Source organism: Pristis pectinata, chromosome 18, assembly GCF_009764475.1.
Source record: "Pristis pectinata isolate sPriPec2 chromosome 18, sPriPec2.1.pri, whole genome shotgun sequence".
Lineage (NCBI taxonomy): Eukaryota > Metazoa > Chordata > Chondrichthyes > Rhinopristiformes > Pristidae > Pristis > Pristis pectinata.
In genome coordinates, this window is record NC_067422.1 from 2,584,368 (window position 1) to 2,607,962 (window position 23,595).

Sequence of the window (23,595 nt, forward strand, 5' to 3'; positions counted from 1 at the left end):
AAACCAGCCTCCCCTCCATGGACTCTGTCTACACTTCTCACTGCCTTGGTAAAGCACCCAACATAATCAAAGACCCCACCCACCCCAGACACTCTTTCTCCCCCCCTCCCATCAGGCAGAAGATGCAAAAGCCTGAAAGAACATAGCCCCCAGGCTCAAGGACAGCTTCTATCCCACTGCTATAAGACTATTGAACAGTTCCCTCGTATGATGAGATGGACTCTTGACCTCACAATCTACCTCGTTATGGCCTTGCACCTTATTGTCTGCCTGCACTGCACCTTCTCTGTAACTGTGACACTTTACTCTGTATTCTGTTATTGTTTTACCTTGTACTACCTCAATGGCAGGCACGGTAGTGTAGCGGTTAGCGTAACACTTTACAGCGCCAGCGACCCAGGTTCAATTCCGGCTGCTGTCTGTAAGGAGTTTGTACGTTCTCCCCGTGTCTGCGTGGGTTTCCTCCGGGTGCTCCGGTTTCCTCCCACATTCCAAAGATGTACGGGTTAGGAAGTTGTGGGCATGCTACGTTGGCGCCGGAAGCGTGGCGACACTTGCGGGCTGCTCCCAGAACACTCTACGCAAAAGATGCATTTCACTGTGTGTTTTGATGTACATGTGATTAATAAAGAAAAAAAAATGCACCATGTAATGAATTGATCTGTATGAACAGTGTGCAAGACAAGTTTTGTGTGACAATACGTGTGACAATAATAAACCAATTTACCAATGCTCCAATGTTCAGTAAGACCAGAGCTGATCTTGTACCTCAGTGCCGCTCTTCTCCACTGACCCTGGATCCCCTCGACGGAGGCACAGAATCCCGGTGGGAGGAAACATGAGATGAAACCGGAGTCTGCAGGTGGCAGTGCTGGCTGCTTCAGGGAACGTTTCCCCATCCCCCCAGTGAGAAGATGGAGCAGGGAGAGGGGGAGAGGGGATCTGTGGAAGGAGGGGGGGTTGTCAGGCTCCAAGTGATGGACAAGGCGTCCTGAGGGGCGATGGAAGAGAGTTTTGTACCCACAGGATGGCGATGATTAGGAACTCGCTGCCCAGGGAGAGCTGGAGGCAGAGGCAATCAGCAACTGGAAGGAAATTGATTTTCAGAGTTGTGGGAAGCACGGAAACCAGGCCTGACAGGAACAGGCTGAGGGGTGACCTTAGAGAGGTTCGTGAAATCATGAGGGGCATTGATAGGGTGGATGGTCGCAGTCTTTTCCCCAGGGTAGGGGAGTCTAAAACTGGAGGACACAGGTTTAAGGTGCGAGGGGAAAGAGTTCAAGGGGACCTGAGGGACAAGTCTTTCACACAGAGGGTGGTGGGTGTGTGGAACGAGCTGCCAGAGGAAGTGGTAGAGGCAGGTACAGTTACAACGTTTAACAGACATTTAGACAGGTGCACAGATAGGAAGAGTTTAGAGAGATGCAGGTCAAAGGCAGGCAAATGGGACCGGCTCAGGAAGGCACCGTGGACAAGTTGGGTCATACTGTGTAACTCGATGACCCTATGCCTCTATGATTGCTAGCACATATTCAGTGGGCCAAATGGACTCTTTCCATGGCTCACCAGCCTGGATTCTCCCCACCAGCCTCCTGCCAGTGGAAGCTGCTCCCCCTTGGCCTCACCAAAGCCACGTTAACACTTGCAGCAGACGCAGGGGAGAGGAAGGCCGTGACTCAGGCAGCCACGAACACTGCCTTTGGAGTGGAGCCATACTGCGCCCAGAACTCACGCCCGGCCGCGGCAGGGTCCTGAGGCACAGTGCTATAGTAGAGCGAGGTGGGGGCGGGGTGCCCTGCACTGGCTGATGTAGCCTTGTGGGGATGAAGTGGGTGCCCAGGGTGAGCATGGTCCTGTCACAGGAGGGGGAAGGCAGCTAGTTGGTGGGGGGGTGGGGGTGGGGGCAGTGGCAGTAACAGGGATCGGTGTGGGGAGCGAGTAGGACCTGGGTCACCCCTTCCCTGTAGCCAGAGAGAGAGGTCTGGTGTGAGCTTGTGGACGGACAAACATTGTACGCCCCAAAGCAGTAAGGAAAGCCCCCTCACCCCACCCTGATCCCCTGACCTGGAGACGGACCCCCACCCAGTCCACTGCATGTGTGACTCCAGGCCGCCAGTGGGGTTGGAGAGGGCCACCGAGGCACTGAGTGGCCCCACCACTCACACTGCGGGACCACCCTCACCGGAAGGGTGGCAGGTGGTTCGAGGAGGCGGCTCACCCCACCCACATCTAATCGGGGGCAATAGATGCCAGTAACATCCCTTTTCTGGAGTGGGTCATCTAATGAGAAGGGCTGATGGGAGAGGGTGCTGTGAGAGCTTGGATGGGCACCTTGGGTTGGCATGTATGAGTTGGGCCGAAGGGCCTGCTTCCGTGCTGGGTTGAGTCGGTGATAGACTCGGTGCACACAGGAGCCGCAGTGCGCAGGTTACAGCAGAGGGGACCTCCCTGTCACACAGGGCCTGTGGTCCCCGGGGTCAAACCCCGAGCTGGGTTCAGAGCCGGCCACCTGCGAGACGGGAGACAAGGCAGTGCCAGGCTGATTGGATTGCCGGAACACACTCCCTGCCTGGGTCATTCCACAGGGATTGGGATCAATGCTGACTACTTTGTCCGATGATCTGGGTGTAGGTGTTGGAGCAACAGTCTGGGACAGGTCAGAGGGGCCGAGTGGCCGACTCCTGCTCCTGGTTCACATGTTGTTTCCATCCCGGCACACTGTGGTGATCCGGTCTCCCATCTGGCAATGAGGGAGGTCCCCAGGGGAGGTCCCCTGAGGACCTGGGGTGGGGAGTGTTTCACAGAGCAGTACTGTACAACAGATTCTTAAGTCGGTTTGCAGACTCCCCAACCGCCTGTTGTCTCTGCAGCTGGGAGGAGGCGGTGCATGGTGTGTATACGAGTGTGAGAGGTCGCAGACCCTGTCTGAGTATCTGAAGGGTCTGCTCCTCAGGTTCTGGCTGCATTTTAGCCCCACGCTCCAGATCTTCGGTCACCTGGTGCAGAGGGGATGGGTCACTCGGGGGATCTCCTAGTGGGTCTGCTCCTGGGCCCAGCCCCAAGGTGGCCATTCACGGGTCCGGGCAACGGGCAGTCGAGGGTTCTGCCCGAGCCGATTGCCCGCCCCTCTCCCGGGGTTATGTCCGTGCCCATGTGTCCCTGGAGAGGGAGCACGCGGTATCCACGGGTACATTGGGGGATTCCAGGACCGGTGGGCACCTCAGGGGCTCAAGTGTGTTTTGGATAGAGATGATTGTTATAAGTTGAAACTGTAAATAGTGTGAATCGTGGAGCACTGTAACACTGTACTAATGTGATGCTGCAATCATGGAATAAACCTCCTTTGGAAAAGAAAATTACATGTTGGTATTGGATAGAGGGATATGGGCATTCCATAGGTAGGAGGGAATAGCTATATCGGCACAACATTGTGGGCCGAAGGGCCTGTTCTGTGCTGTACTGTTCTATGTTCTATGTTCTAAGATAGAGGCAGGAAGGTTGTTTCCACTGGTAAGTGAGACTAAAACTAGGGGATATAGCCTCAAGATTTGGGGGAATAGATTTAGGACGGAAATGAAGAGAAACTGCTTTTCCCAGAGAGTAGTGAATCTGTGGAATTCTCTGCCCAGGGAAGTGGAGGCTGCCTCATTAAATATATTTAAGACACAGTTGGATAGATTTTTGCATAGTGGGGGAATCAAGGGTTATGGGGAAAAGGCAGGTATGTGGACCTGAGTCCACGGCCAGATCAGCCGTGATCTTATTGAATGGCGGAGCAGGTTCGACAGGCCGGATGGCCGACTCCTGCTCCTAGTTCTCATGTTCTTAAGGATGAAGACAGAAGGACAAGGAATAAGCACACAAAATGCTCAGCTGGTCAGGCAGCGTCTGTGGAGAAGGAGAGAGAGGAGGGCCTGTTTCCATGCTGTGTCTCTGTGACTCCAGCTGCTGACGAGCCCTTGTTGCCGGTGTAGAGGGTCACCAGGCCAGTGGAATCACCCGCCACACCCTCCATCGATCGCCCACTCGCCGGTCCCCACCGGGCACTGGGGGCCCGGGACCTTCCGGAACCTTGCACCCATGGGTGACCTCAGCCGGCAGTGATCCAGGCCCCAGGAATTCTTGGCACAACCAGGCCAGGGAGTGGGAAGGCCTCCGTGTGAGTGAGGCCCCGGCTTGGAATGGGGTCTGTGGATCGGTGCGGGCTGGAGTAACCTTCACGTTTCCTTGGTTCGAGGAAGGAAACAGAAGGGGCTGTCTGAGCAGCACAGAATTCTGACTGCCAGCCGAGTGTCCAAACATCAGCAGCGCACTGTGCTTGGGTTTTCACTCACTAACTGTAACGTGCACTGCCAGTAGTGAGCTTCCCTGCTGATGGCACACTCTCCGACACATCATTACTTGATTTAGGAAATCTACAAATAATAGAAGTCACAGTTCCTTTCAGAAACAATTCCTGCCTACAACACTAAACAGACAGGCTCTCCCAGTCCACCAGACTTTGAACGAGCTGAAATGAATACTGGGGGATATGTTTAGTGTTGCTTGAACGTTGAAAGCCTGTGACAGAGGATTCCAACGTGACTGCTCCACTGCTTGTAATGGGGGTGCACAGGGAGGCTGACAGGTGTAGAGACAGAGGCAGAGAATGCTGGAGACACTCAGCAGGTCCGGCAGTGTCTGTGGGGAGAAAAACAGAGGCAATGTTTCAGGCTGAAGACCTGGGTGTTTCCAACGTTTGCTGATTTTCTTTCAGATTTCCAGTGTCTGCAGTTTTTTCATTTACACGTATAGATAGATAGATAGACACAGAGATAGATAGATAGATAGATAGATAGATAGATAGATAGATAGATAGATAGATAGATAGATAGATAGATAGATAGATAGATAGATAGATAGATAGATAGATAGATAGATAGATAGATAGATAGATAGATAAACAGACAGATGGACGGACTGATTTGTCAGTAGATAAGGGGACAGATTTGTAGGTGGGGAGACATAGACTGAGTGACCTGATAAAGATGTGGGGGTGTTGAGCTCCTGACTGAACTGATGAATGGGATGTCTGAGGTGCTGCCCATTGAGCTGTTCTGGCGGGGCGGTGGGGGGGGGGGGGGGGGGGGGGGGGTGCGATGGTTCTGGAGCTGTGAGGAAATTATGTCATCAAATGTTATTAGTTTCCATCTGGATGCCTGATGCTCCCTGCTCTCTGTTTCATGCCATGCATTGTTGTGGAACATTAGGCAGAGTGCATCATGTTAGCCGGCTGGAACCCAGCGAACCAGATGGGTGTCCCGGATACTCCCCAACCCCCTGAATCCAGGAGTTAAACCACTGCTGTCGTCATTAACTGTGAACTGATCACCGTGTAAAATGCTGCAGTGAATTAAATACATTTATTCCAACACCAATATTAAACTAAATTTGCGCATTTTAATTATTTAACAATTCACAATCTCACAGCAAGTGTCAGACGATGACAGAGCACAGATTTCTCCGTTCACACAGAATTGCTTTGTCAGATTCTTAGTGTGTAACTACGTTTTCTCCAGTTCCATAAGTGAATTTGAAAGCTCTCCCATTGTGTGAAACAGGCCTAGACTTTCTCACTGAGTAGGACACTGGTTTTCAGGACTGGATTGCTTGCACTGTGTGTCTCTGGATCAGCCAGCGCTCTTCACCAGTACTGTTTGGCCTGTGATGTTGTGTGCATTCCTACAGCCCTCACTCCTTGCAGATACGGCAGTGTAGCGGTTAGCATAACGCCTTACAGCGCCAGCGACCCGGGTCCAATTCCGGCCGCTGTCTGTAAGGAGTTTGTATGTTCTCCCTACGTCTGTGTGGGTTTCCTCCGGGTGCTCCGGTTTCCTCCCACATTCCAAAGACGTACGGGTTAGGAAGTTGTGGGCATGCTATGTTGGCACCGGAAGCGTGGCGACACTTGCGGGCTGCCCCCAGAACACTACGCAAACGATGCATTTCACTGTGCGTTTTGATGTACATGTAAGATAAGATAAGATACCTTTATTAGTCACATGTTCTGGGGGGCAGCCCGCAAGTGTCGCCACGCTTCCGGCGCCAACATAACATGCCCACAACTTCCTAACCCGTACGCCTTTGGAATGTGGGAGGAAACCGGAGCACCCGGAGGAAACCCACGCAGACACGGGGAGAACGTACAAACTCCTTACAGACAGCGGCCGGAATTGGACCCGGGTCGCTGGCGCTGTAAACCGTTATGCTGTGACTAATAAGGGTATCTTATAGTGAGTTCAGGGAGGGGTATGTGGATAATCTGGAGCAGGCTGTGACACCTTGGTTAGTTCGTTGACTCTTGCCCCTCTCCTGCCCTGTTCGGGTAGAGAGGTTCCCAGGGAAGATACTGAAGGCAAAAATTACCACCCTAGGACATAGTCCCGGAGCCGTAGAGTCAGACAGCATGGCCCTTCGGCCCAACAGGTCCATGCTGACCAAGCTTCCCATCTCAGCTAGTCCCATTTGCCAGCGTTTGGCCCATATCCCTCCAGGCCTTTCTTATCCATGGACCTGTCCAAATGCCTTTTAAACTGGATCCAAACTGGATTGCTCTTTCTCCCTGGAGCGTCAGAGGCTGAGGAGAGACCTGATAAACGTTTATAAAATTATGAGAGGCATGGATGGAGTAGAGACAGTCTTTTTCCCACGGTAGAAACGTGCAATACCAGAGGGCAAAGCTTTAAGGTGAGAGGGGGAAAGTTTAAGGAAGACGTGCGGGGCAAGTTTTTTTACACAGAGAGTGGTGGGTGCCTGGAATGTGCTGCCTGGGGCGGTGGTGGAGGCAGGTACGATAGGGGTGTTCAAGAGGCTTTTAGAGAGGTATGTGAATATGCGGCAAAAGGGATTAGTTTAACTTCCCATAACCCCACCCATTTTTCTTCGCGCACCCCACCCCTGCACTACTTTGTCTTCCCTTATTCCCATGGCTCCCTTCCCCCGCTTGATGACCTGCCTATCTCCTCCCTTCCCCCATCCTATATTCCATGGTCCACTGCCCTCTCCCAACGGATTCCCCCTTCAGCCCTTTGCCTCTTCTACCGATCACCTCTCAGCTTATTACATCTTCCCCACCACCACCCACTACCTTCCCCCTCTCACCTGGACTCACCTCTCCCCTGCCTGCGTGTTCTCCTCCCCCTCCCCCCACCCTCCTATTCTGGCTTCTGCCCTCTTCCTTTCCAGTCCTGATGAAGGGTCTCAGCCCGAAACGTAGACTGTTCATTTCCCTCCATGGATGTTGCCTGACCTGCTGAGTTCCTCCAGCACTTTTTGTGTGTTGCTCCAGACTCCAGCGTCTGCAGAATTTCCTGTGGCCCTAGTTTAATTCAGCATCATGTCCGGCACAGACATGGTGGGCCGAAGGACCTGTTCCTGAGCTGTACTGTTCTAGGTTCTAACCTACTCCCACTGGAGACGTGAAGGAGACAGGCGTCTCCTGTCCATATAATGGCAGCTGAGAACAACCAGGCATTCAAATGGAGCCGGCATTCTGGGATTATTGTTGGGATGTATGTGAGGGCCAGGGGTTTGGATTGGGGGAGGGTGATCCTTGAAGAACAGCTGAAGGACAGGAGGTGGCAAACTGAATTGGAAGAGAGCTAGCACTGATGCAATGGGTCAAATGGCCTCCTTCCCTGCCAGAGGGCTTCATGGTTAGGTCCATGTCTTCGTCTCACGCATGGTTTTGTCTGGGGAGCCGCTGTCGGTGCAGAATGCAGCCATCTACACTCCCGTGACACTCCTTCCTCTCGCTCACCGAATCCCCTTCCTCGAGGGGTGGCTGTTTAGCGGAACAGAAGTGAGAACGTCAGCAACCAGCCACACAGTTAACAACTCAACTCCACCATCCCCACAACAGCAACAACATTTAAAAATGTCAGCCGGACATTTCACTCACCTCCTCGATGTTAAAAAGTTCATCCTGTCACTTCCTCACTGACTAATGAGCTGGGCCATTCCTTGCTCTTTAGCTGAGTGTCTCATTAATGTTTAAGAAGACCTTTAGAGAAGAAAAAAATCCGTCTCTCTGAGTGCCTGGGTCCGCTCACCATTGCCGGGCCGCTGAGGATTTTCAGCGCTGCCTTTGACATTTGTGTTGCTTTTTATGGTTTTGTGAGTTTTCCAAGAAAACAAAAGGATTGGAAGTGTTCAAGTCACCATCTGCAAAGGTCAAGGGGCTCCTGGTGGGACAATGTTGGTGGGAAGCTCAGGGCTGTTTCTGTATGAATAATGGGAGGTGAAGCAGTGCGAGACTGGTTGCCCCCATTACAGGAAGGATGTGGAGGCTTTGGAGGGTGCAGAGGAGGTTCACCAGGATGCTGCCTGGATTAGAGGGTATAAGCTATAAGGAGAGGGTGGACACATTTGGGTTGTTTTCTCTGGAGCGTTGGACACTGAGGAATCAGAATCAGGTTTATTATCACTGACATATGTTGTGAAATTTGTTGTTTTGCGGCAGCAGTACAGTGCAAAGACATAAAATTACTATAAATTACAAAAGTAAATAAATAGTGCAAACAAAAAGGAATAACAAGGTAGTGTTCATGGGTTCATGGACCGTTCAGAAATCTGATGGCAGAGGGGAAGAAGCTGTTCCTGAATCGTTGAGTGTGGGTCTTCAGGCTCCTGTACCTCCTCCCCAATGGTAGTAATGAGAAGAGGGCATGTTCCGGGTGGTGAGGGTCCTTAGTGATGGATGCCGCCTTCTTGAGGCACCGCCTCTTGAAGATGTCCTCGATGGTGGGGAGGGTTGTGCCTGTGATGGAGCTGGCTGAGTCTACAACCCTCTGCAGCCTCTTTTGATCCTGCACATAGGAGCTTCCGTACCAGGCGGTGATGCAACCAGTCAGAATGCTCTCCACCGTGCGTCTGTAGAAATTTGTAAGTCTTTGGTGACATGCCGAATCTCCTCAGACTCCTAACAAAGTAGAGCTGCTGGCATGCCTTCTTCATGATTCGGGGACAACTGATGGAGGTTTATAAAATTATGAGAGGAATAGATGAGGTAGACAGAGTCTTTTTTCCAGGGTAGAAATGTCAAATACTAGGGGGCATGACTTTAAGAAGAGAGGGGAAAAGTTTAAAGATGTGCGAGGCAAGTTTTATACACAGAGAATGGTGGGTGCCTGGAACTCACTGCCAGGGGTGGGGTGGAGGCAGATACAGTAGAGGCATTTAAGAGGCATTTAGACAGACACATGAATATGCAGGGGATGGAGGGATATGGATCACGTGCAGGCAGATGGGATTAGTTTAATTTGACATCGTGTTCAGCACAGACATGGTGGGCTGAAGGGCCTGTTCCTGTGTTGTACTGTTCTATGTTCCACGTGACTTTGTGTGTGATGTCTCAGCAGGAGGCTACAGCAACTGGGCACTGCGATGGAGCTGGTAACTTGGAATCATTGTTCGGAAAATGTCTGGACATACGTGGGTGAAAGAAGGGAGGGTGGATGTTTGAAGGGAAAATTCCACGACCGTCTGAAGAAAGTAGAGTTGTGGGGTGGAGGGAGATTGGATAGCTCCGGTTTCCTCCCACATCCCAAAGACATGCGGGTCGGTAGCTAATTGGCGACTGTAAATTGTCCCAAGTGAACAGGCGAGGGGTAGAATCTGGGGAGAGTTGGTGGGAATGTGGGGAGAATAAAATGGGATTAGTGTAACATCAGTTGATGGTCAGTGTGGATGCGATGGGCCGAAGGGCCTGTTTCCATGCCGTATCTCTCTATGACTCTATGATCTCTTCAGGTGGATGGCCAGCACCAGTGTGATGGGTCAAATGACCTCTTTCCATGCTGCAGGGCCTTATGGTTTGGTTTGGAGCATCGAGGGGGATGTTGCCCTGCACCAGACTGACCGTGGGTAGAGCAGTTATACCGTGGGCCTCCCAGTAGCCAGCGGGAGACGGAGGAACAGATGTGGAGGCAGGTCACAGGACAATGTCAAACCAACAAGGTTAATGTAGTGGGTGACTTCATCTTCCCCAATATTGTCTGGGACTCCCTTAGTGCCAGGAGCTTAGGTGGGCCAGAATTTGTTAGCTGCATCCAGGAGGGGTTCTCGAAACAATATGTAGATAGTCCATCTGGGGATGGGACCAGACTGGACCTCGTACTGGGGAATGAGCCGGGCTAGGTGATCAAGATTTCAGTGGGGGAGCATTTTGTGAATAGTAATCATAACAGAGATCATATGTTTCAATGTGGTTACGAATAAGGATAAAACTGGTTGTTGGGTGAAAGTGTTAAATTGGGGAAAGGCTAGTTACAATAGTAATAAGCAAGAACTGGGGAAAGTAGATTGGGGTGGGGGAGAGGGTGAGGTCCCTGGGGTTAGGCAGCCTTTGGTCGCTCATAGCGTCGAATCGCAGTCCTGCAGAACAAACGGCAGGAGACGGCCCAACGGATGTTGCTGACAGATGCTGCTGACAGATGTTGATGCTCCTCTCCCTGCAGGTGCAGCTGGTGCACTACAACCACGAGCTGTACACGAATGTCACCGAAGCCTCCAGAAGTCCCAATGGTCTGGTGGTGGTCTCCATCTTTATAAAGGTCAGTGGATGCACTGGGTTAGGCTGTGGGGTGGGAGCGTTCCTGTTCTACTTCTCTGGGTGGGAGGGTGGGTGGGCCATGCCGTGTGTGCAGACTGCAGGGGCTTGGGAGCAGAAGTAGACCACTCGGCCCCTCAAGCCTGCCCTACCATTCCATGTGATCATGGCTGATCTGCCACAGGACCAGCTCCTCCTCCCAGCCGGATCCCCAAAGCCCCCAATCCCACACCTTTCAAAAATTTATCTACCTTCAAAAATGTATCTTGCAGCAGGGATACGAGAGAAACAAAGGACTGCCGATGCTGGAATCAAGATGAAAAACACGATGGTGCTGGAGGAACTCAGGAGGCCAGGCAGCATCCGTGCAGAAAAGCAGGCGGTCAGCGTTTCGGGTCAGGACCCTTCTTCAGGACTGATGCTGCCTGGCCTGCTGAGTTCCTCCAGCATCTTGTGTTTGTTCATTTGGGGCAGGGGAATGTGATCCCTGGTCCTTGATGCTCATTCACTCAGCCCACTTTGGACCGGTGCCCATCAGAGACTCATGGACAGATCTGTGGTGTACACAGCCACTAGAACTGGTGCCTCACAGTTCCAGTGACCCGGGTTCAATCCCAACCTCCGGCACACTCTGTATGGAATTTGTACGATCCCCCAGTTACATAAGGCATCGAACATAGAACCATATCTGTTTCCACCAGCTCCCCTGGCAGCCCGTTCCAGGCACCCACCACTCCCTGTGTAATAAAACTTGCCTCATTCACCTTTAAACCTTCCCCCTCTTGTCGTAAGCCTATGCCCTCTGGAATTTGACATTTCCACCCTGGAAAAAAGACTCTATCTACACTGTCTCTGTGTCATAATTTTATAAACCTCTATCAGGTCTCCCCTCTGCCACTGACACTCCAGAGAAAGCAGCCCAAGTTTGTCCAACCTCTCCTTATAGCTCATGTCCTCTAATCCAGGCAGCATCCTGGTGAACCTTTTCTGTACCCTCTCCAAAGCCTCCGCATCCTTCCTGTAATGGGGCGACCAGAACTGCACGCAATACTCCAAACATGGCATGACCAAAGTTTTATACAGCTGCAACCTCTCAATATTTACACTCAATACACTGCATACCTTCCTTACCACCCTATCCAGATCACCACTTTCAGGGAGCTATGGACTTGCATCCCAACATCCCTCCGAGGGAGAGTGAGGGGTGTCTGTGACGAGGAGGATGGGGGTGTCTGTGAGGGGGAAAGGTCTAAGGGTGGGGGGTGTGTATGAGGGGGAGGGTCTGAGGGTGGGGGGGGTGTGAGGGGGAGGGTCTGAGGGTGGGGGGTGTCTGTGAGGGGAAGGGTCTGAGGGTAGGGGGTGTGAGGGGGAGGGGCCAAGGGTGGGGGGTGTGTGAGGGGTCAGTGTGAATGTCTCCTTTCTCTGTTCCAGGTGTCTGACACAGCGAACCCCTTCCTCAACAGGATGCTCAACAGGGACACCATCACGAGGATCACCTACAAAAGTACGTGAAGCACCACGTGTGGTAAAAGCCCAACACTCCCAGTGGCCACACATACAGTCAGAAGTGGAGCTCAGGAGAGGTAGAGAGGGAATGTGAGAGAGAGGGAGAGAGACAGGGAGAGGGGGGAAGAGAGAGATGGGGTGGAGAGAGATAGAGAGAGAGAGAGAGGGGGAGAGAGAGAGGGAGGGGAGAGAGAGAGGGAGAGAGAGGGGGTGGCAGGAGGGAGAGAGAGGGTAGGGAGAGGGAGGGGGAGAGAGGGAGAGAGAGGGTGGGGAAAGACAGAAAGAGAGAGGGTGGGGAGAGAGGAGGGAGAGATAGAGAGTGAAAGAGGAAAAGAGAGAGAGAGTGAGAAAGAGGGAGGGGGGAGAGAGTGTGAGAGAGGTATAGGTGGACAGAGCTAGAGATAGACATGAGAGAGAGAGAGAGTGTCACATGGGGACAAATAACGAGACAGTTGGAGGGTAAATAGATGAAGTGAGGATGGGTAGATGGGGAGAGATGGGAGGGAGAGCCCAAGGGGACAGGAGTGGGAGGAGGATGGCCGTGGGGAGGGCTGGGGCGGAGAGATGGTCAAATGGTCTTTATGGGGTGGGTGAGGGGTGGATGGAGTGAGTGGGGGAGGGGAAAGGAACAGGGTGAGGGGGGCGGGGGTGGGTGCAGGACGAACTGGGTGGATCAGGAGGACAGAGGAAAGGGACCGAGGGAGCAGGTGACCTGAAGTAGGAGAAGTTGAGACCCCCCCGGGCAGATTACGAGGGGCTGTTCCTCTAGTTTGGCCTCTCCCTGGCAGTGGAGGAGGCTGAGGCCAGACAGGTTGGGGTGGGAATGGGGCGGGGAATTAAAATGGCTGGCAACCAGGAGATCCAGAGGCCACGGCAGACAGTGCAGGTGCTTGGCAGTTGCTAACTCTCCAACGTTTCCCTGGGGTCTCCAAGAATGAAAGATTTATCTCCTGGATGTGAGGGAAACTTCACACCAGAAGTCAAATTGTGATTCCAATTCTACTTACGGAGAGCTGATTGACAACGCTGCCTCAGTCACTGAGAGGCAGCAGGGCAGGGCCATCTGACACAGCGGACATCCTGCCACACACCAAACAAATGCAGTTCACAGCGAACGAGCTCTGCTCAAGGAGCAGCAGAAACAGAAATTTCCGCAATTTCCTCCAGTAAAGGCGGGGCAATTTCTCCAGAAAAAAGTGCAGTTAGTGGAGAATAGTCAGAAATTCTGTGCATAAGGTCAACTCCTTGGAGTATCGCGTACAGTCCTGGTCGCCACACTACAGGACGGATGTGGCAGCAATAGAGAGGCTGCAGAAGAGACTCACCGGATGTTGCCCAGAATGGAGGGCTTTAGTTATAGGGAGACATTAGATGGGCTGGGGTTTGTCCTCACTGGAATGTAGGAGGCTGAGGGGTGACCTTATGGAAAATCAGGAGGGGCGTAAATAGGATAGATAGTCGGAAACTTTTTCCCAGGGCAGAGGAGCCTGGAACTGAAGGGCACAGGTGTCAGGTGAGAGGGAGGAAATGGAAAGGTAAGTTTCTCACACAGGGGGTGGGGAATATTTGGGACCAGCTACGAGAAGAGTTGGTGAGGCAAATGCAATTACAACATTTAAAGGTGTTTGGACAGGTACTGGGGGAGGAGAGGGGTAGGAGAGGGGTAGGAGAGGGGTGGGAGAGGGGTGGGAGAGGGGTAGGAACGGGGAAGGAGAGGGGCAGAGGAGGGGTAAGGGAGGCGTAGGAGCAGGGTAGAAGCGGGGTGAGAGAGGGTAGGGGAGGGGTAGGAGAGGGGTGGGAGAGGGGTAGGGGAGGGGTGGGAGGGGGGTAGGAGAGGGGTGGGAGAGGGGTAGGGGAGGGGTGGGAGGGGGGTAGGAGAGGGGTGGGAGAGGGGTAGGGGAGGGGTGGGAGGGGTGGGAGAGGGGTAGGAACGGGGAAGGAGAGGGGTAGGGGAGGGGTGGGGGAGGGCTGGGGGAGGGGTGGGAGAGGGGTGGGAGAGGGGTGGGGGAGGGGTGGGGAAGGGCTGGGGGAGGGGTGGGAGAGGGGTGGGGGAGGGGTAGGAGAGGGGTGGGGGAGGGGTGGGGGAGGGCTGGGGGAGGGGTGGGAGAGGGGTGGGGGAGGGGTAGGAGAGGGGTGGGATAGGAGAGGGGTAGGGGAGGGGTGGGGGAGGGCTGGGGGAGGGATGGGAGAGGGGTAGGAGAGGGGTGGGAGGGGTGGGGGAGGGGTAGGAGAGGGGTGGGAGGGGTGGGGGAGGGGTGGGAGAGGGGTGGGAGGGGTGGGATAGGAGAGGGGTAGGGGAGGGGTGGGGGAGGGGTGGGAGAGGGGTAGGAGAGGGGTGGGAGGGGTGGGGGAGGGGTGGGGGAGGGGTGGGAGGGGTGGGATAGGAGAGGGGTAGGGGAGGGGTGGGGGAGGGGTGGGAGAGGGGTAGGAGAGGGGTGGGAGGGGTGGGGGAGGGGTGGGAGAGGGGTGGGAGGGTGGGATAGGAGAGGGGTAGGGGAGGGGTGGGGGAGGGGTGGGGGAGGGCTGGGGGAGGGGTGGGAGAGGGGTAGGGGAGGGGTAGGAGAGGGGTGGGAGGGGTGGGAGAGAGGTGGGAGGGGTAGGAGAGGGGTGGGAGAGGGGTGGGAGGGGTGGGCGAGGGGTAGGGGAGGGGTGGGGGAGGGGTGGGAGAGGGGTAGGGGAGGGGTAGGGGGATACCAGCCTGAAGCAGGTAATTGGAACCGGTGCAGATGGGCCTCAAGGTTGCCACGGTCACTGGTCTGGGACCTGCACGACTCTGTGCTTCTTTCCCCAGATGATGCCTACTTACTGCAAGGGTTAAACATCGAGGGGCTGTACCCAGAGACCCCCAGCTTCATCACGTACGAGGGCTCAATGACGGTGCCGCCCTGTCACGAGACGGTGACCTGGGTTATAATGAACAAGCCAGTCTATATCACGCGGATGCAGGTAAGGCCCCAGCCCCGGGTCCACGTTCAGGCCCCAGTCCCGGGTCCACGTTCAGGCCCCAGTCCCGGGTCCACGTTCAGACCTCAACTGGTTTCACCCCTGTCTGGAGCACACATCCCCAAAAACCTGCCACTCCCTCAGCATCGGTCCTCTGACAGCGCGGCGCTCCCGGTAACCCAGGGATGGGGAATGAACACAGCCTGGAACGCTACAGCATCAGAGGAGCAAACTTCCCTTCCCAATGTCTTAATTAAGTCCTTCCCACAGTGCCCAGCGGGATTTCCGTAAGGTTTCAGTCTAATTCTGTCTGCTCTGAAGCTTGGCCAAGGAGTTAATCTTGGAACTTGGAACCTTCCCGAAGAACGAGCACTGCTGACCATTCCCACTGGCAGAACAGACGCTTTCTCCCTGGTGGTCAGCTGTGGTGTGCTCAGAGACAGGAGGCAGGGGGTCTCAATGTCGTCATCGCAGCCCCAGCGCACAGACCCTGAGGCAGCAGGGAATAGAAGGTGGGATGTGGCATCAGTTCTCCTGCGCTCTGAGGGGGAGAGGTCCGGCATTGCTCCATACACAGACGGCAGTGTGATCGGACTGGCTGCCCCCACCCCACTCACTGCCCCTGCCCACCCTTCCCCAACCCTCCCTGCAGCCCTACTGCTGCAGGGAGAGAGAGAGAGAGAGAGAGAGCAAGCAACACAGCGGACGTGGTCCGTTTAGATTTCGAAAATGCATTGGACAGAGTGTCAAAAACCAAGCTGTCTCTAGACTGAAGGCTGTGGCGTAAGAGGGTGTGTAGCAGTCGGGATACAACATTGACTAGGCACCGGGACAGAGGGAGTGGACGGCTGCTGGTTACAGGGAGAGGGCAGGTAAGGTGTGATGCTCAGGGCTGCTACTAGGACCACTGCTTATTGTACTTTACATCCATGACCTTGGACCGGAGCCCAGAGCACATTTTCCAAAGCCGCAGATGACACAAACCCTGAAGCTGATGTGAACAGTGAAGAGGCCGGTAATGGAGGAGAGCTGGCTCGGTGCCAGACCTTGGCGAGTGGGAGGGGCTGCATCTCTGGAAGTGTGAGAGGAGGCAACCAGGGGGCAGAATTCCGAACGGGATACAGAAACTGAGCAATCCGGGGGCCTTCTACCCACAGCTTGAAAAAGTGGTTCAAAACGTGCACAAGGTCTGGGCTTTCTTTACAGAGACACAGGATACAACAGCGAGAAGACACAAGGACCTTGTGCAAAACATTAGCCCGGCCACAGCTGGAATAGTGTGGCCAGTCCTGGACACCACACCACAGCTGGAGGGGCTTCGGACAAAGTGTGGAAGAGATTTACCAAAATGATTCCAGAGATGAGGGACTTCAGATTCCATGTTTCCCCACAACATGGGAGACCATTCAGCCCATCGAGTCTATGCCGGCTCACACAGCAATCCCATTCCCCTGTAACCCATTCTCCCACACTCCCATCAACTGCCCCCGGATTCCACCCCTCAGCCACACACTAACGGTAATTTACCCACTGAGCCGCACATCTTTGGGATGTGGGAGGAAGCCGGAGCACCCGGGGGAAACCCACATGGTTACACGAAGAACGTGCGAATTCCACTCTTACAGATTAGGCTCACTGAGGGTCAGTGTGTGTGTGGGACCATCCCCCAGTGAGGGTCAGTGTGTGTGTGGGACCGTCCCCCAGTGAAGGTCAGTGTGTGTGTGGGACCGTCCCCCAGTGAGGGTCAGTGTGTGTGTGGGACCGTCCCCCAGTGAGGGTCAGTGTGTGTGGGACCGTCCCCCAGTGAGGGTCAGTGTGTGTGGTTCTGTCCCCCAGTGAGGGTCAGTGTGTGTGGGTCTGTCTCCCAGTGAGGGTCAGTGTGTGTGGGACTGTCCCCCAGTGAGGGTCAGTGTGTGTGGGTCTGTCCCCCAGTGAAGGTCAGTGTGTGTGGGACCGTCCCCCAGTGAGGGTCAGTGTGTGTGTGGGACCGTCCCCCAGTGAGGGTCAGTGTGTGTGGGACTGTCCCCCAGTGAGGGTCAGTGTGTGTGTGGGACCGTCCCCCAGTGAGGGTCAGCACTAAAGTTGGATCTCTCCTTCCCTCCCTCTCTTCCTCGCTCTCTCCCTCCCTCCCTCTCTCTCAGATGCACTCCTTAAGACTGTTGAGCCAGAACCAGCCCTCGCAGATTTTCCTGAGCATGAGTGACAACTTCCGACCCGTGCAGCCTCTGCGCAACCGCTGCATCCGGACCAACATCAACTTCAGCCTGCAGGGGAAGGACTGCCCCAACAACCGAGCACAGAAGCTTCAGTACCGAGGTAAGGCCGTGCCCTGCACCTCCTCGCCGCCTTCACCCAGCCCTCCACTACTGTCCGACACCCCCAAAACCCTCCCTGTATCCGCTCCACATCCTTCCCTCCGCGCCGGGCCATCTTCTCACAGCTCCCATTGGGCAGGAGGTACAGAAGCCTGAAGTCCCACACCACCAGGTTCAGGAACAGCGACTTCCCTTCAACCATTCGGTTCTTGAACCGACCAGCACAACCCTGAGTAGTGCAGTTTAGCAACACTGGGACCACTTTGCACTACATGGACTTTCAGAGACACGGGAGACTGCAGATGCTGGAAATCTGGAGCGATGCACCAAATCCTGGAAGAACTCGACAGGTCAGGCAGCATCTTTGGAAGGAAATCGACTGTCCACTTCCCCCCACAGCTGCTGCCTGACCCACTGAGTTCCTCCAACGTCTTGTATGTTGATACAATGGACTTTGTTCTTTTTTCTTCTCATTGTGTCCTTTCTGATATAATTTTGCTTAATTTGTTTAACGTTTTTCTTGCAAATATTGTGTCCCTGATGCTGCTGCAAGTAAGTTTTTCATTGGACAGAGACCTGAGCAGGTGACAATAAACTCGACTTTGACTGCACCCCCTGCAGTACACCTGCAGTCCCAGTTACTGTAGCCCCTCACTATTTGCCCCATCTCTCCCTCAGTACGCTCTGCTCTCCCTGAGCCCTCTCAGTGCCCCTGCCAACACCCCCCTCTGTAAATCCCCTCTCACCCCTGCCCCGTGAGGTCCAGAGGTGCATAGATCCAGAATCCAACAGCTTCCTCTCAGCTTGGTGCCAGGTGCCCTGTGCCAGTGGGGAGGTGTTGGTGGTTGTGTGTCACACTCCTGCAGCGAGCCAGTGGCATCGGGTCGGAGCCGGATCCAGGTTCCAGCCTCAGGATGTCCCTGGATGTGAGGAGCTGTTGCCTTCTGGATCTACAGTCCTGATGCAGGGTCTCGACCCCGAACGTCGACGATTCCTCTCTCCCCACAGATGCTGCTCAACCCGCTGAGTTCCTCCAGCAGATTGTCTGTTGCTCCAGTGACGACAAGCCCAGTTGACCCAATCTCTCCTCTACGGACGTCCCAGGAACCAATCCGGACAGACTGACTCAATCTGCCGTCTGCAATTTAAGGGCCATCGGAGACTCTGTGTCCTAATATACAGGGTTCACCTCTCACAGGCTACTTGGCAGTTTTTAAATTCCTTTTCTTGCAGAATCAGAATCAGATTTATTATCACTGACTTACGTGATGTAAACACAGTGCAAAGACATAAAATTACTGTAAGTTACAAAATAAATAAATAGTGCAAATGAGGAATAACGAGGTAGTGTTCATGGGTTCATGGACCGTTCAGAAATCTGATGGCGGAGGGGAAGAAGCTGTTCCTGAAACATTGAGTGTGGGTCTTCAGGCTCCTGTACCTCCTCCCCAATGGTAGTAACACGAAGGGGGTATGTCCCGGGTGGTGAGGGTCCTTGGAGATGGATGCCGCCTTCTTGAGGCACCGCATCTTGAAGATGTCCTTGCTTTGAAATCCCTCTGGAGTTCTGTCCTTTCATTGTACCTTCCTCCGCCTGAGATCTCTGCAGTCCCTGAATTCTGGCCTCACGGTCAGCCCTGAACTTAATTATCCCATCACCTGCAGTCACGCCTTCAACAGCTGGGTTTCTGCACTCCCTCCCTCGCCATGGCCCGACTGAGTGAGATTTTGCCCGCTGCCTTGCGTTGTTTGGTCAAGCTTTGTTTGGTTACGCTCTTGGGAAGCTTTTTTAAGGTGTTATATAAATGCAAGTTGTTGTTAAGCAGCCATTAAGCATCCTCTGCGTCTGGGCTGAGCGGTGTTGGAGACACGTCATAGCCTCCTGGATAGGCATTTGGATGAAAGGAACGTGAGGATGTTCGGAGGGAGCTGAGGGAAGGGGCCATGTGGAGCACGGAGCAGATGGAGCGAATGGCCTGGCCCTGTGCTGGTTCCTCGAGGGAGAGGAGTGATCAGGAAACGGTACCGGTGCCAGTGTCCTGGACGGGGAGAGATGATGGCGAGACGGTGCGACAGCCTGGTGGGAAAGGGCACAGAGATGGGTGAAATCAGTTATGTGCACACAGAACATAAATTAGAGAAGACAGTGAAGGAAAAAGAGTATGCAAAACAAGACATTAGTGAAAGCACAAAACACAATCAGAGACGAGTCCATGGTAGTTGAAGAGGTGATCCACAGAGTTCTGTTGCTGGGGTCGGGTTAGGACTGTTGGTAACTGGTTTATTATTGTCACGTTTACCGAGACACAATGAAAAATGTTGCTTGCGAGCCATCCAGACAGATCATTCCATACATAAGTACATCGAGGTAGTATGAAAGGAAGACAATTACAGAATGCAGAATATAGTGTCACAGCAGGATAGAAGCTGTCCTTGGGCCTGGTGGAACGTGCTTTCAGGCTTTTGTATCTTCTGCCTGATGGGAGGAGGGAGAAGAGAGAGTGACCGGGGAGGGAGGGATCCTCGATTATGTTGGCTGCGTTACTGAGGCAGCAGGTCGGTTCAAGAACTTGACGGTTGTAGGGAAGTGGCGTGTGCCCGTGATGCTGCTGCAACAAATTCCCTGTACCTCGCCGTACCTGTGCCCATGGCAATAAACTCAACCTGACGTGGTTGAGCTCCGCCAGGGGGCAGCGTCAGTTGTTTTCAGCTCTGTTAGCAGGGTGCTTCTTTGTTATGGAGTCATAGAGTAATACAGCACAGATACAGGCCCTTCAGCCCAACTCGTCCATGCTAATCATGGTACCCATCAAACTAGTCCCATTTTGCTGGCATTTGGCCCATATCCTTCTAAACCCCTCCTATCCATGGACTTATTAACATGTCTTTTGAACGTTGTTAATGTACCTGCTTCGACCACTTCCTCTGGCAGCTCGTTCCATATACTGGCCAACCTCTGCGTGAAGGATTTGCCCCTCAGGTCCCAATTAAGTCTTTGATCTCTCACCTTAAACCTATGCCGTCTAGTTTTTAATTCTCCTTCCTGGAAAAAGACTGTGTGTGTTCACCCTATTTAGTCTACATTCCAAGGAATAAAGTCCTAGCCTGTCCAACCTCTTCCTATGACTCAGGCCCTCAAGTCCTGGCAGCATCCTCATAAATCTCTGCACTCTCTTCAGTTTAATGATGTCTTTCTTACAACAGGGCAACCAATACTGTACACAATATTCCAAGTGTGGTCTCACCAGCATCTTGTACAACTGTAACGTAACTTCCCACTCCTATACCCAGTGCCCTGACCGATGAAGGCCAGTTATAGTCAAGGCTTCTTTTCGATCACTCTGTGAAAGTTGCTTGTTTAAATAAGATGAAGGACGTTATACAACATCTCTCCCCATCTCTCTTTCAGTTAATGAATGGTTGCTAAAGTAAGACAGCCACCACCATATCTATTGGAACTTACCCCTGGTGAGACAGTCGGGCTGTGGATCTGCATTACAAGGACAACAATTCCCGTCGCTCCCACTTGGCTGGGCTTTGACCTTTTGCAATCACCTTGGAGAGACAAACTTTTGATACACAACGAACATCATCAAACCAACTTTCAAGGTGGCCAGAAAAATACAACTAGACTTATAATTATTAATTTTAGAGTCGGGGTATTAAAATAAATCATTTAACAAGCAACCGTGGTTTTGATACAGTTTTGAAGCGGGTGGGGGGGGGGAGACGATTGAAAAACAAAATCTATAAATTTTAAATATAAAACAGGAAATGCTGGAAAACACTCAGCAGGTCAGGCAGCGTCTGTGGAGAGAAACAGAGGTAATGTTTCAGGTTGAAGACCTTCCTTCTGAAAATTTCACCTACAAATTTGAAGGTAGCAACCTCTGCTGTAACTAGAATTAACCAGAGGGACGTTGATGATCTTTGTATATATGCGGACTTCTTGCTAAAACCACACCGGTTGACATCTGCTAGAGAAGAAACCTACCAGTGTACGTGTTCAAATTGTGCTCCTGAGTCCCAGCTGAAACTCTTCATTTCCATTACGTCATCCAGCGTGGCTCCCAAACCTTGAATCAAGGAGGTTCCAGAGGGCTGAGGGAGTGGGGGTGTGGAGGGACGAGGGGAGTGGGGGGGGGAGGTGGAGGAGAAATGAGGGGTCACCACCCCCCCCCCGCCCCACCACTGAGTTCAACACTGCTTTCAGCGGTGAAACAGGAGAGTCAACACCGCAGCGCTGAACCCTGTAAATATACTGGCACAGGGAGAGGTGAGCTCCTGCAGCGTTGGAGGGTCGAGGTATCACCACCCTCATCCACTCACTCCGGTACTGATTCAGCTGATGCCTTTTATGTTCATTGTTTACAATGTTCATACACTGTGTTTGGTTTTAATGTCGAGAGCTCAATAAATGTGTTTGAAAAATTCATGCAGCGTATCCACCAGGTGTTTATTGCAATGTCAGGGGCAGGATATGTGGGGGCACTGGCCCAGCTTTGCCCCAATCGTCCTTACATGGGCCCAGAGAAGCCCCGTCCTGTACAAACTACCCAGGACATGTTCCAATGCTGGACTGGCTGTAGGGCTCAATGGCCCACACCCTGCTGTCCCTGATGGGCTGAATGGCCCACACCCTGCTGTTCCCAATGGGCTGAATGGCCCACACCCTGCTGTCCCCAATGTGCCGAAAAGCTTGCACCCTGCTGTCCCCAATGGGCTGAATGGCCTGCACCCTGCTGTCCCTGATGGGCTGAAAGGCCTGCACCCTGCTGTTCCCAATGGGCTGAAAGGCCTGCACCCTGCTGTCTCCCATGGGTTGAATGGCCCACATCCTGCTGTCCCTGATGGGTTGAATGGCCTGCACCCTGCTGTCTCTGACGGGCTGAATAGCCTGCACCCTGCTGTCTCCCTTGGGCTGAATGGCCCTCACTCTGCTGTGCCCAATACGCCTTCCCTGTCAAGCTCCGTAATGAGTTGTGTCTGTCTTCATGAAATCACCTTCCATCCTGTGAACAGTACGACCCCATTCCCAGGAGCAGAGGTGAACCCTCGCTGTGATCCTTCTGTCTCTGTCCTCGGGGAGGGAGACCCGTCTCATGCACAAGGTTCCTCTGCTGGTCCCACCAGTGCATCTATAATTGGGGCAAGATGTCTCCTCTCTTGTACTTAAATGTTCTTGCGATAAGGTCCAACAAACTACCAATTGTTTGCTGCATTTTTCAATCTCTCACAATTTAAAAGTAATGAAAAGGGAACGCGCTCACATTTTTCCCCGTGAGATTTCATCTGCCGGGTCCTCCCTCATTCCCTCCCCTGTCACTACTCCTGAAGCCTCTGCACGTCCCCATATCCCACGCCACCACCCAGCTTTGGATCATCGGCAGACTTGGATATATTACACTTGATCTCTTCATTGATACGGACGTGAACAGCTGGGTCCCAGCACCAATCCCTCTGCTCACAGCCTCCACACCCGAAAATGACCCACTCGTTCCTACTCATCTTTCTCGTTAACCAGTATATTACCCCCGACTACCGTGCACTCCAATTTTGTTTAATACCCTGGTTTGGCATCAAATCCTTCTGATAGTTCAAATGTACCACATCAATTCCATTAGTTACTCCCTCAAAACACTCGGACCGTTCCTGTGTCATACGACTGGAACACTTGCCAAGTGTAGGTGCAGCTGCAACAGAGGGGAAACATTTTGTACACAGCAAGATCCGCAAATAGCAATGGAGTGAAATCTCGGCCTCAGGGCAATGGGGAGAGAGTCGGCCCGAGGCTGTGGCCAGACCTCAGCTCCAGAGGAGAGACAGAGGAACTCACTTGGTCTTAGATAACCGGCAAAGAGGAGGAATAGAACATAGAACACTACAGCACAGAACAGGCCCTTCGGCCCACAATGTTGTGCCGACATTTTATCCTGCTCTAAGATCTATTTAACCCTTCCCTCCCACGTAGCCCTCCATTTCTCTATCATTCATGTGTCTATCTAAGAGTATCTTAAATGTCCCTAATGTATCTGCCCCCATAACCTCTGCATGCAGTGAGTTCCACGCACCCACCACTCTCTGTGTAAAAAATTTACCCCTGACATCCCCCTTATATCTTCCTCCAATCACCTTAAAATTATGTCCCCTCGTGTTCACCATTGTCACCCTGGGAAAAAGTCTCTGACTGTCCACTCGATCTATGCCTCTTATCATCTTGTGCACCTCTATCAAGTCACCTCC

General features: G+C 53.1%; 1 protein-coding gene across 1 annotated transcript in view; it reads left to right on the forward strand.

Annotated features, from left to right (window-relative positions):
* Positions 1 to 21,787, forward strand: part of ca10a (carbonic anhydrase Xa) — a 187,789-nt gene extending 166,002 nt beyond the window's left edge. The window contains exons 5-9 of the mRNA XM_052033203.1: positions 10,497 to 10,592; positions 12,020 to 12,092; positions 14,886 to 15,040; positions 17,179 to 17,353; positions 20,762 to 21,787. Of these exons, the coding sequence (XP_051889163.1) occupies positions 10,497 to 10,592; positions 12,020 to 12,092; positions 14,886 to 15,040; positions 17,179 to 17,353; positions 20,762 to 20,784 (522 nt within the window). The 3' untranslated portion in view covers positions 20,785 to 21,787. The remainder of the gene's footprint in view (positions 1 to 10,496; positions 10,593 to 12,019; positions 12,093 to 14,885; positions 15,041 to 17,178; positions 17,354 to 20,761) is intronic.
* Positions 21,788 to 23,595: the final 1,808 nt, after the last annotated feature.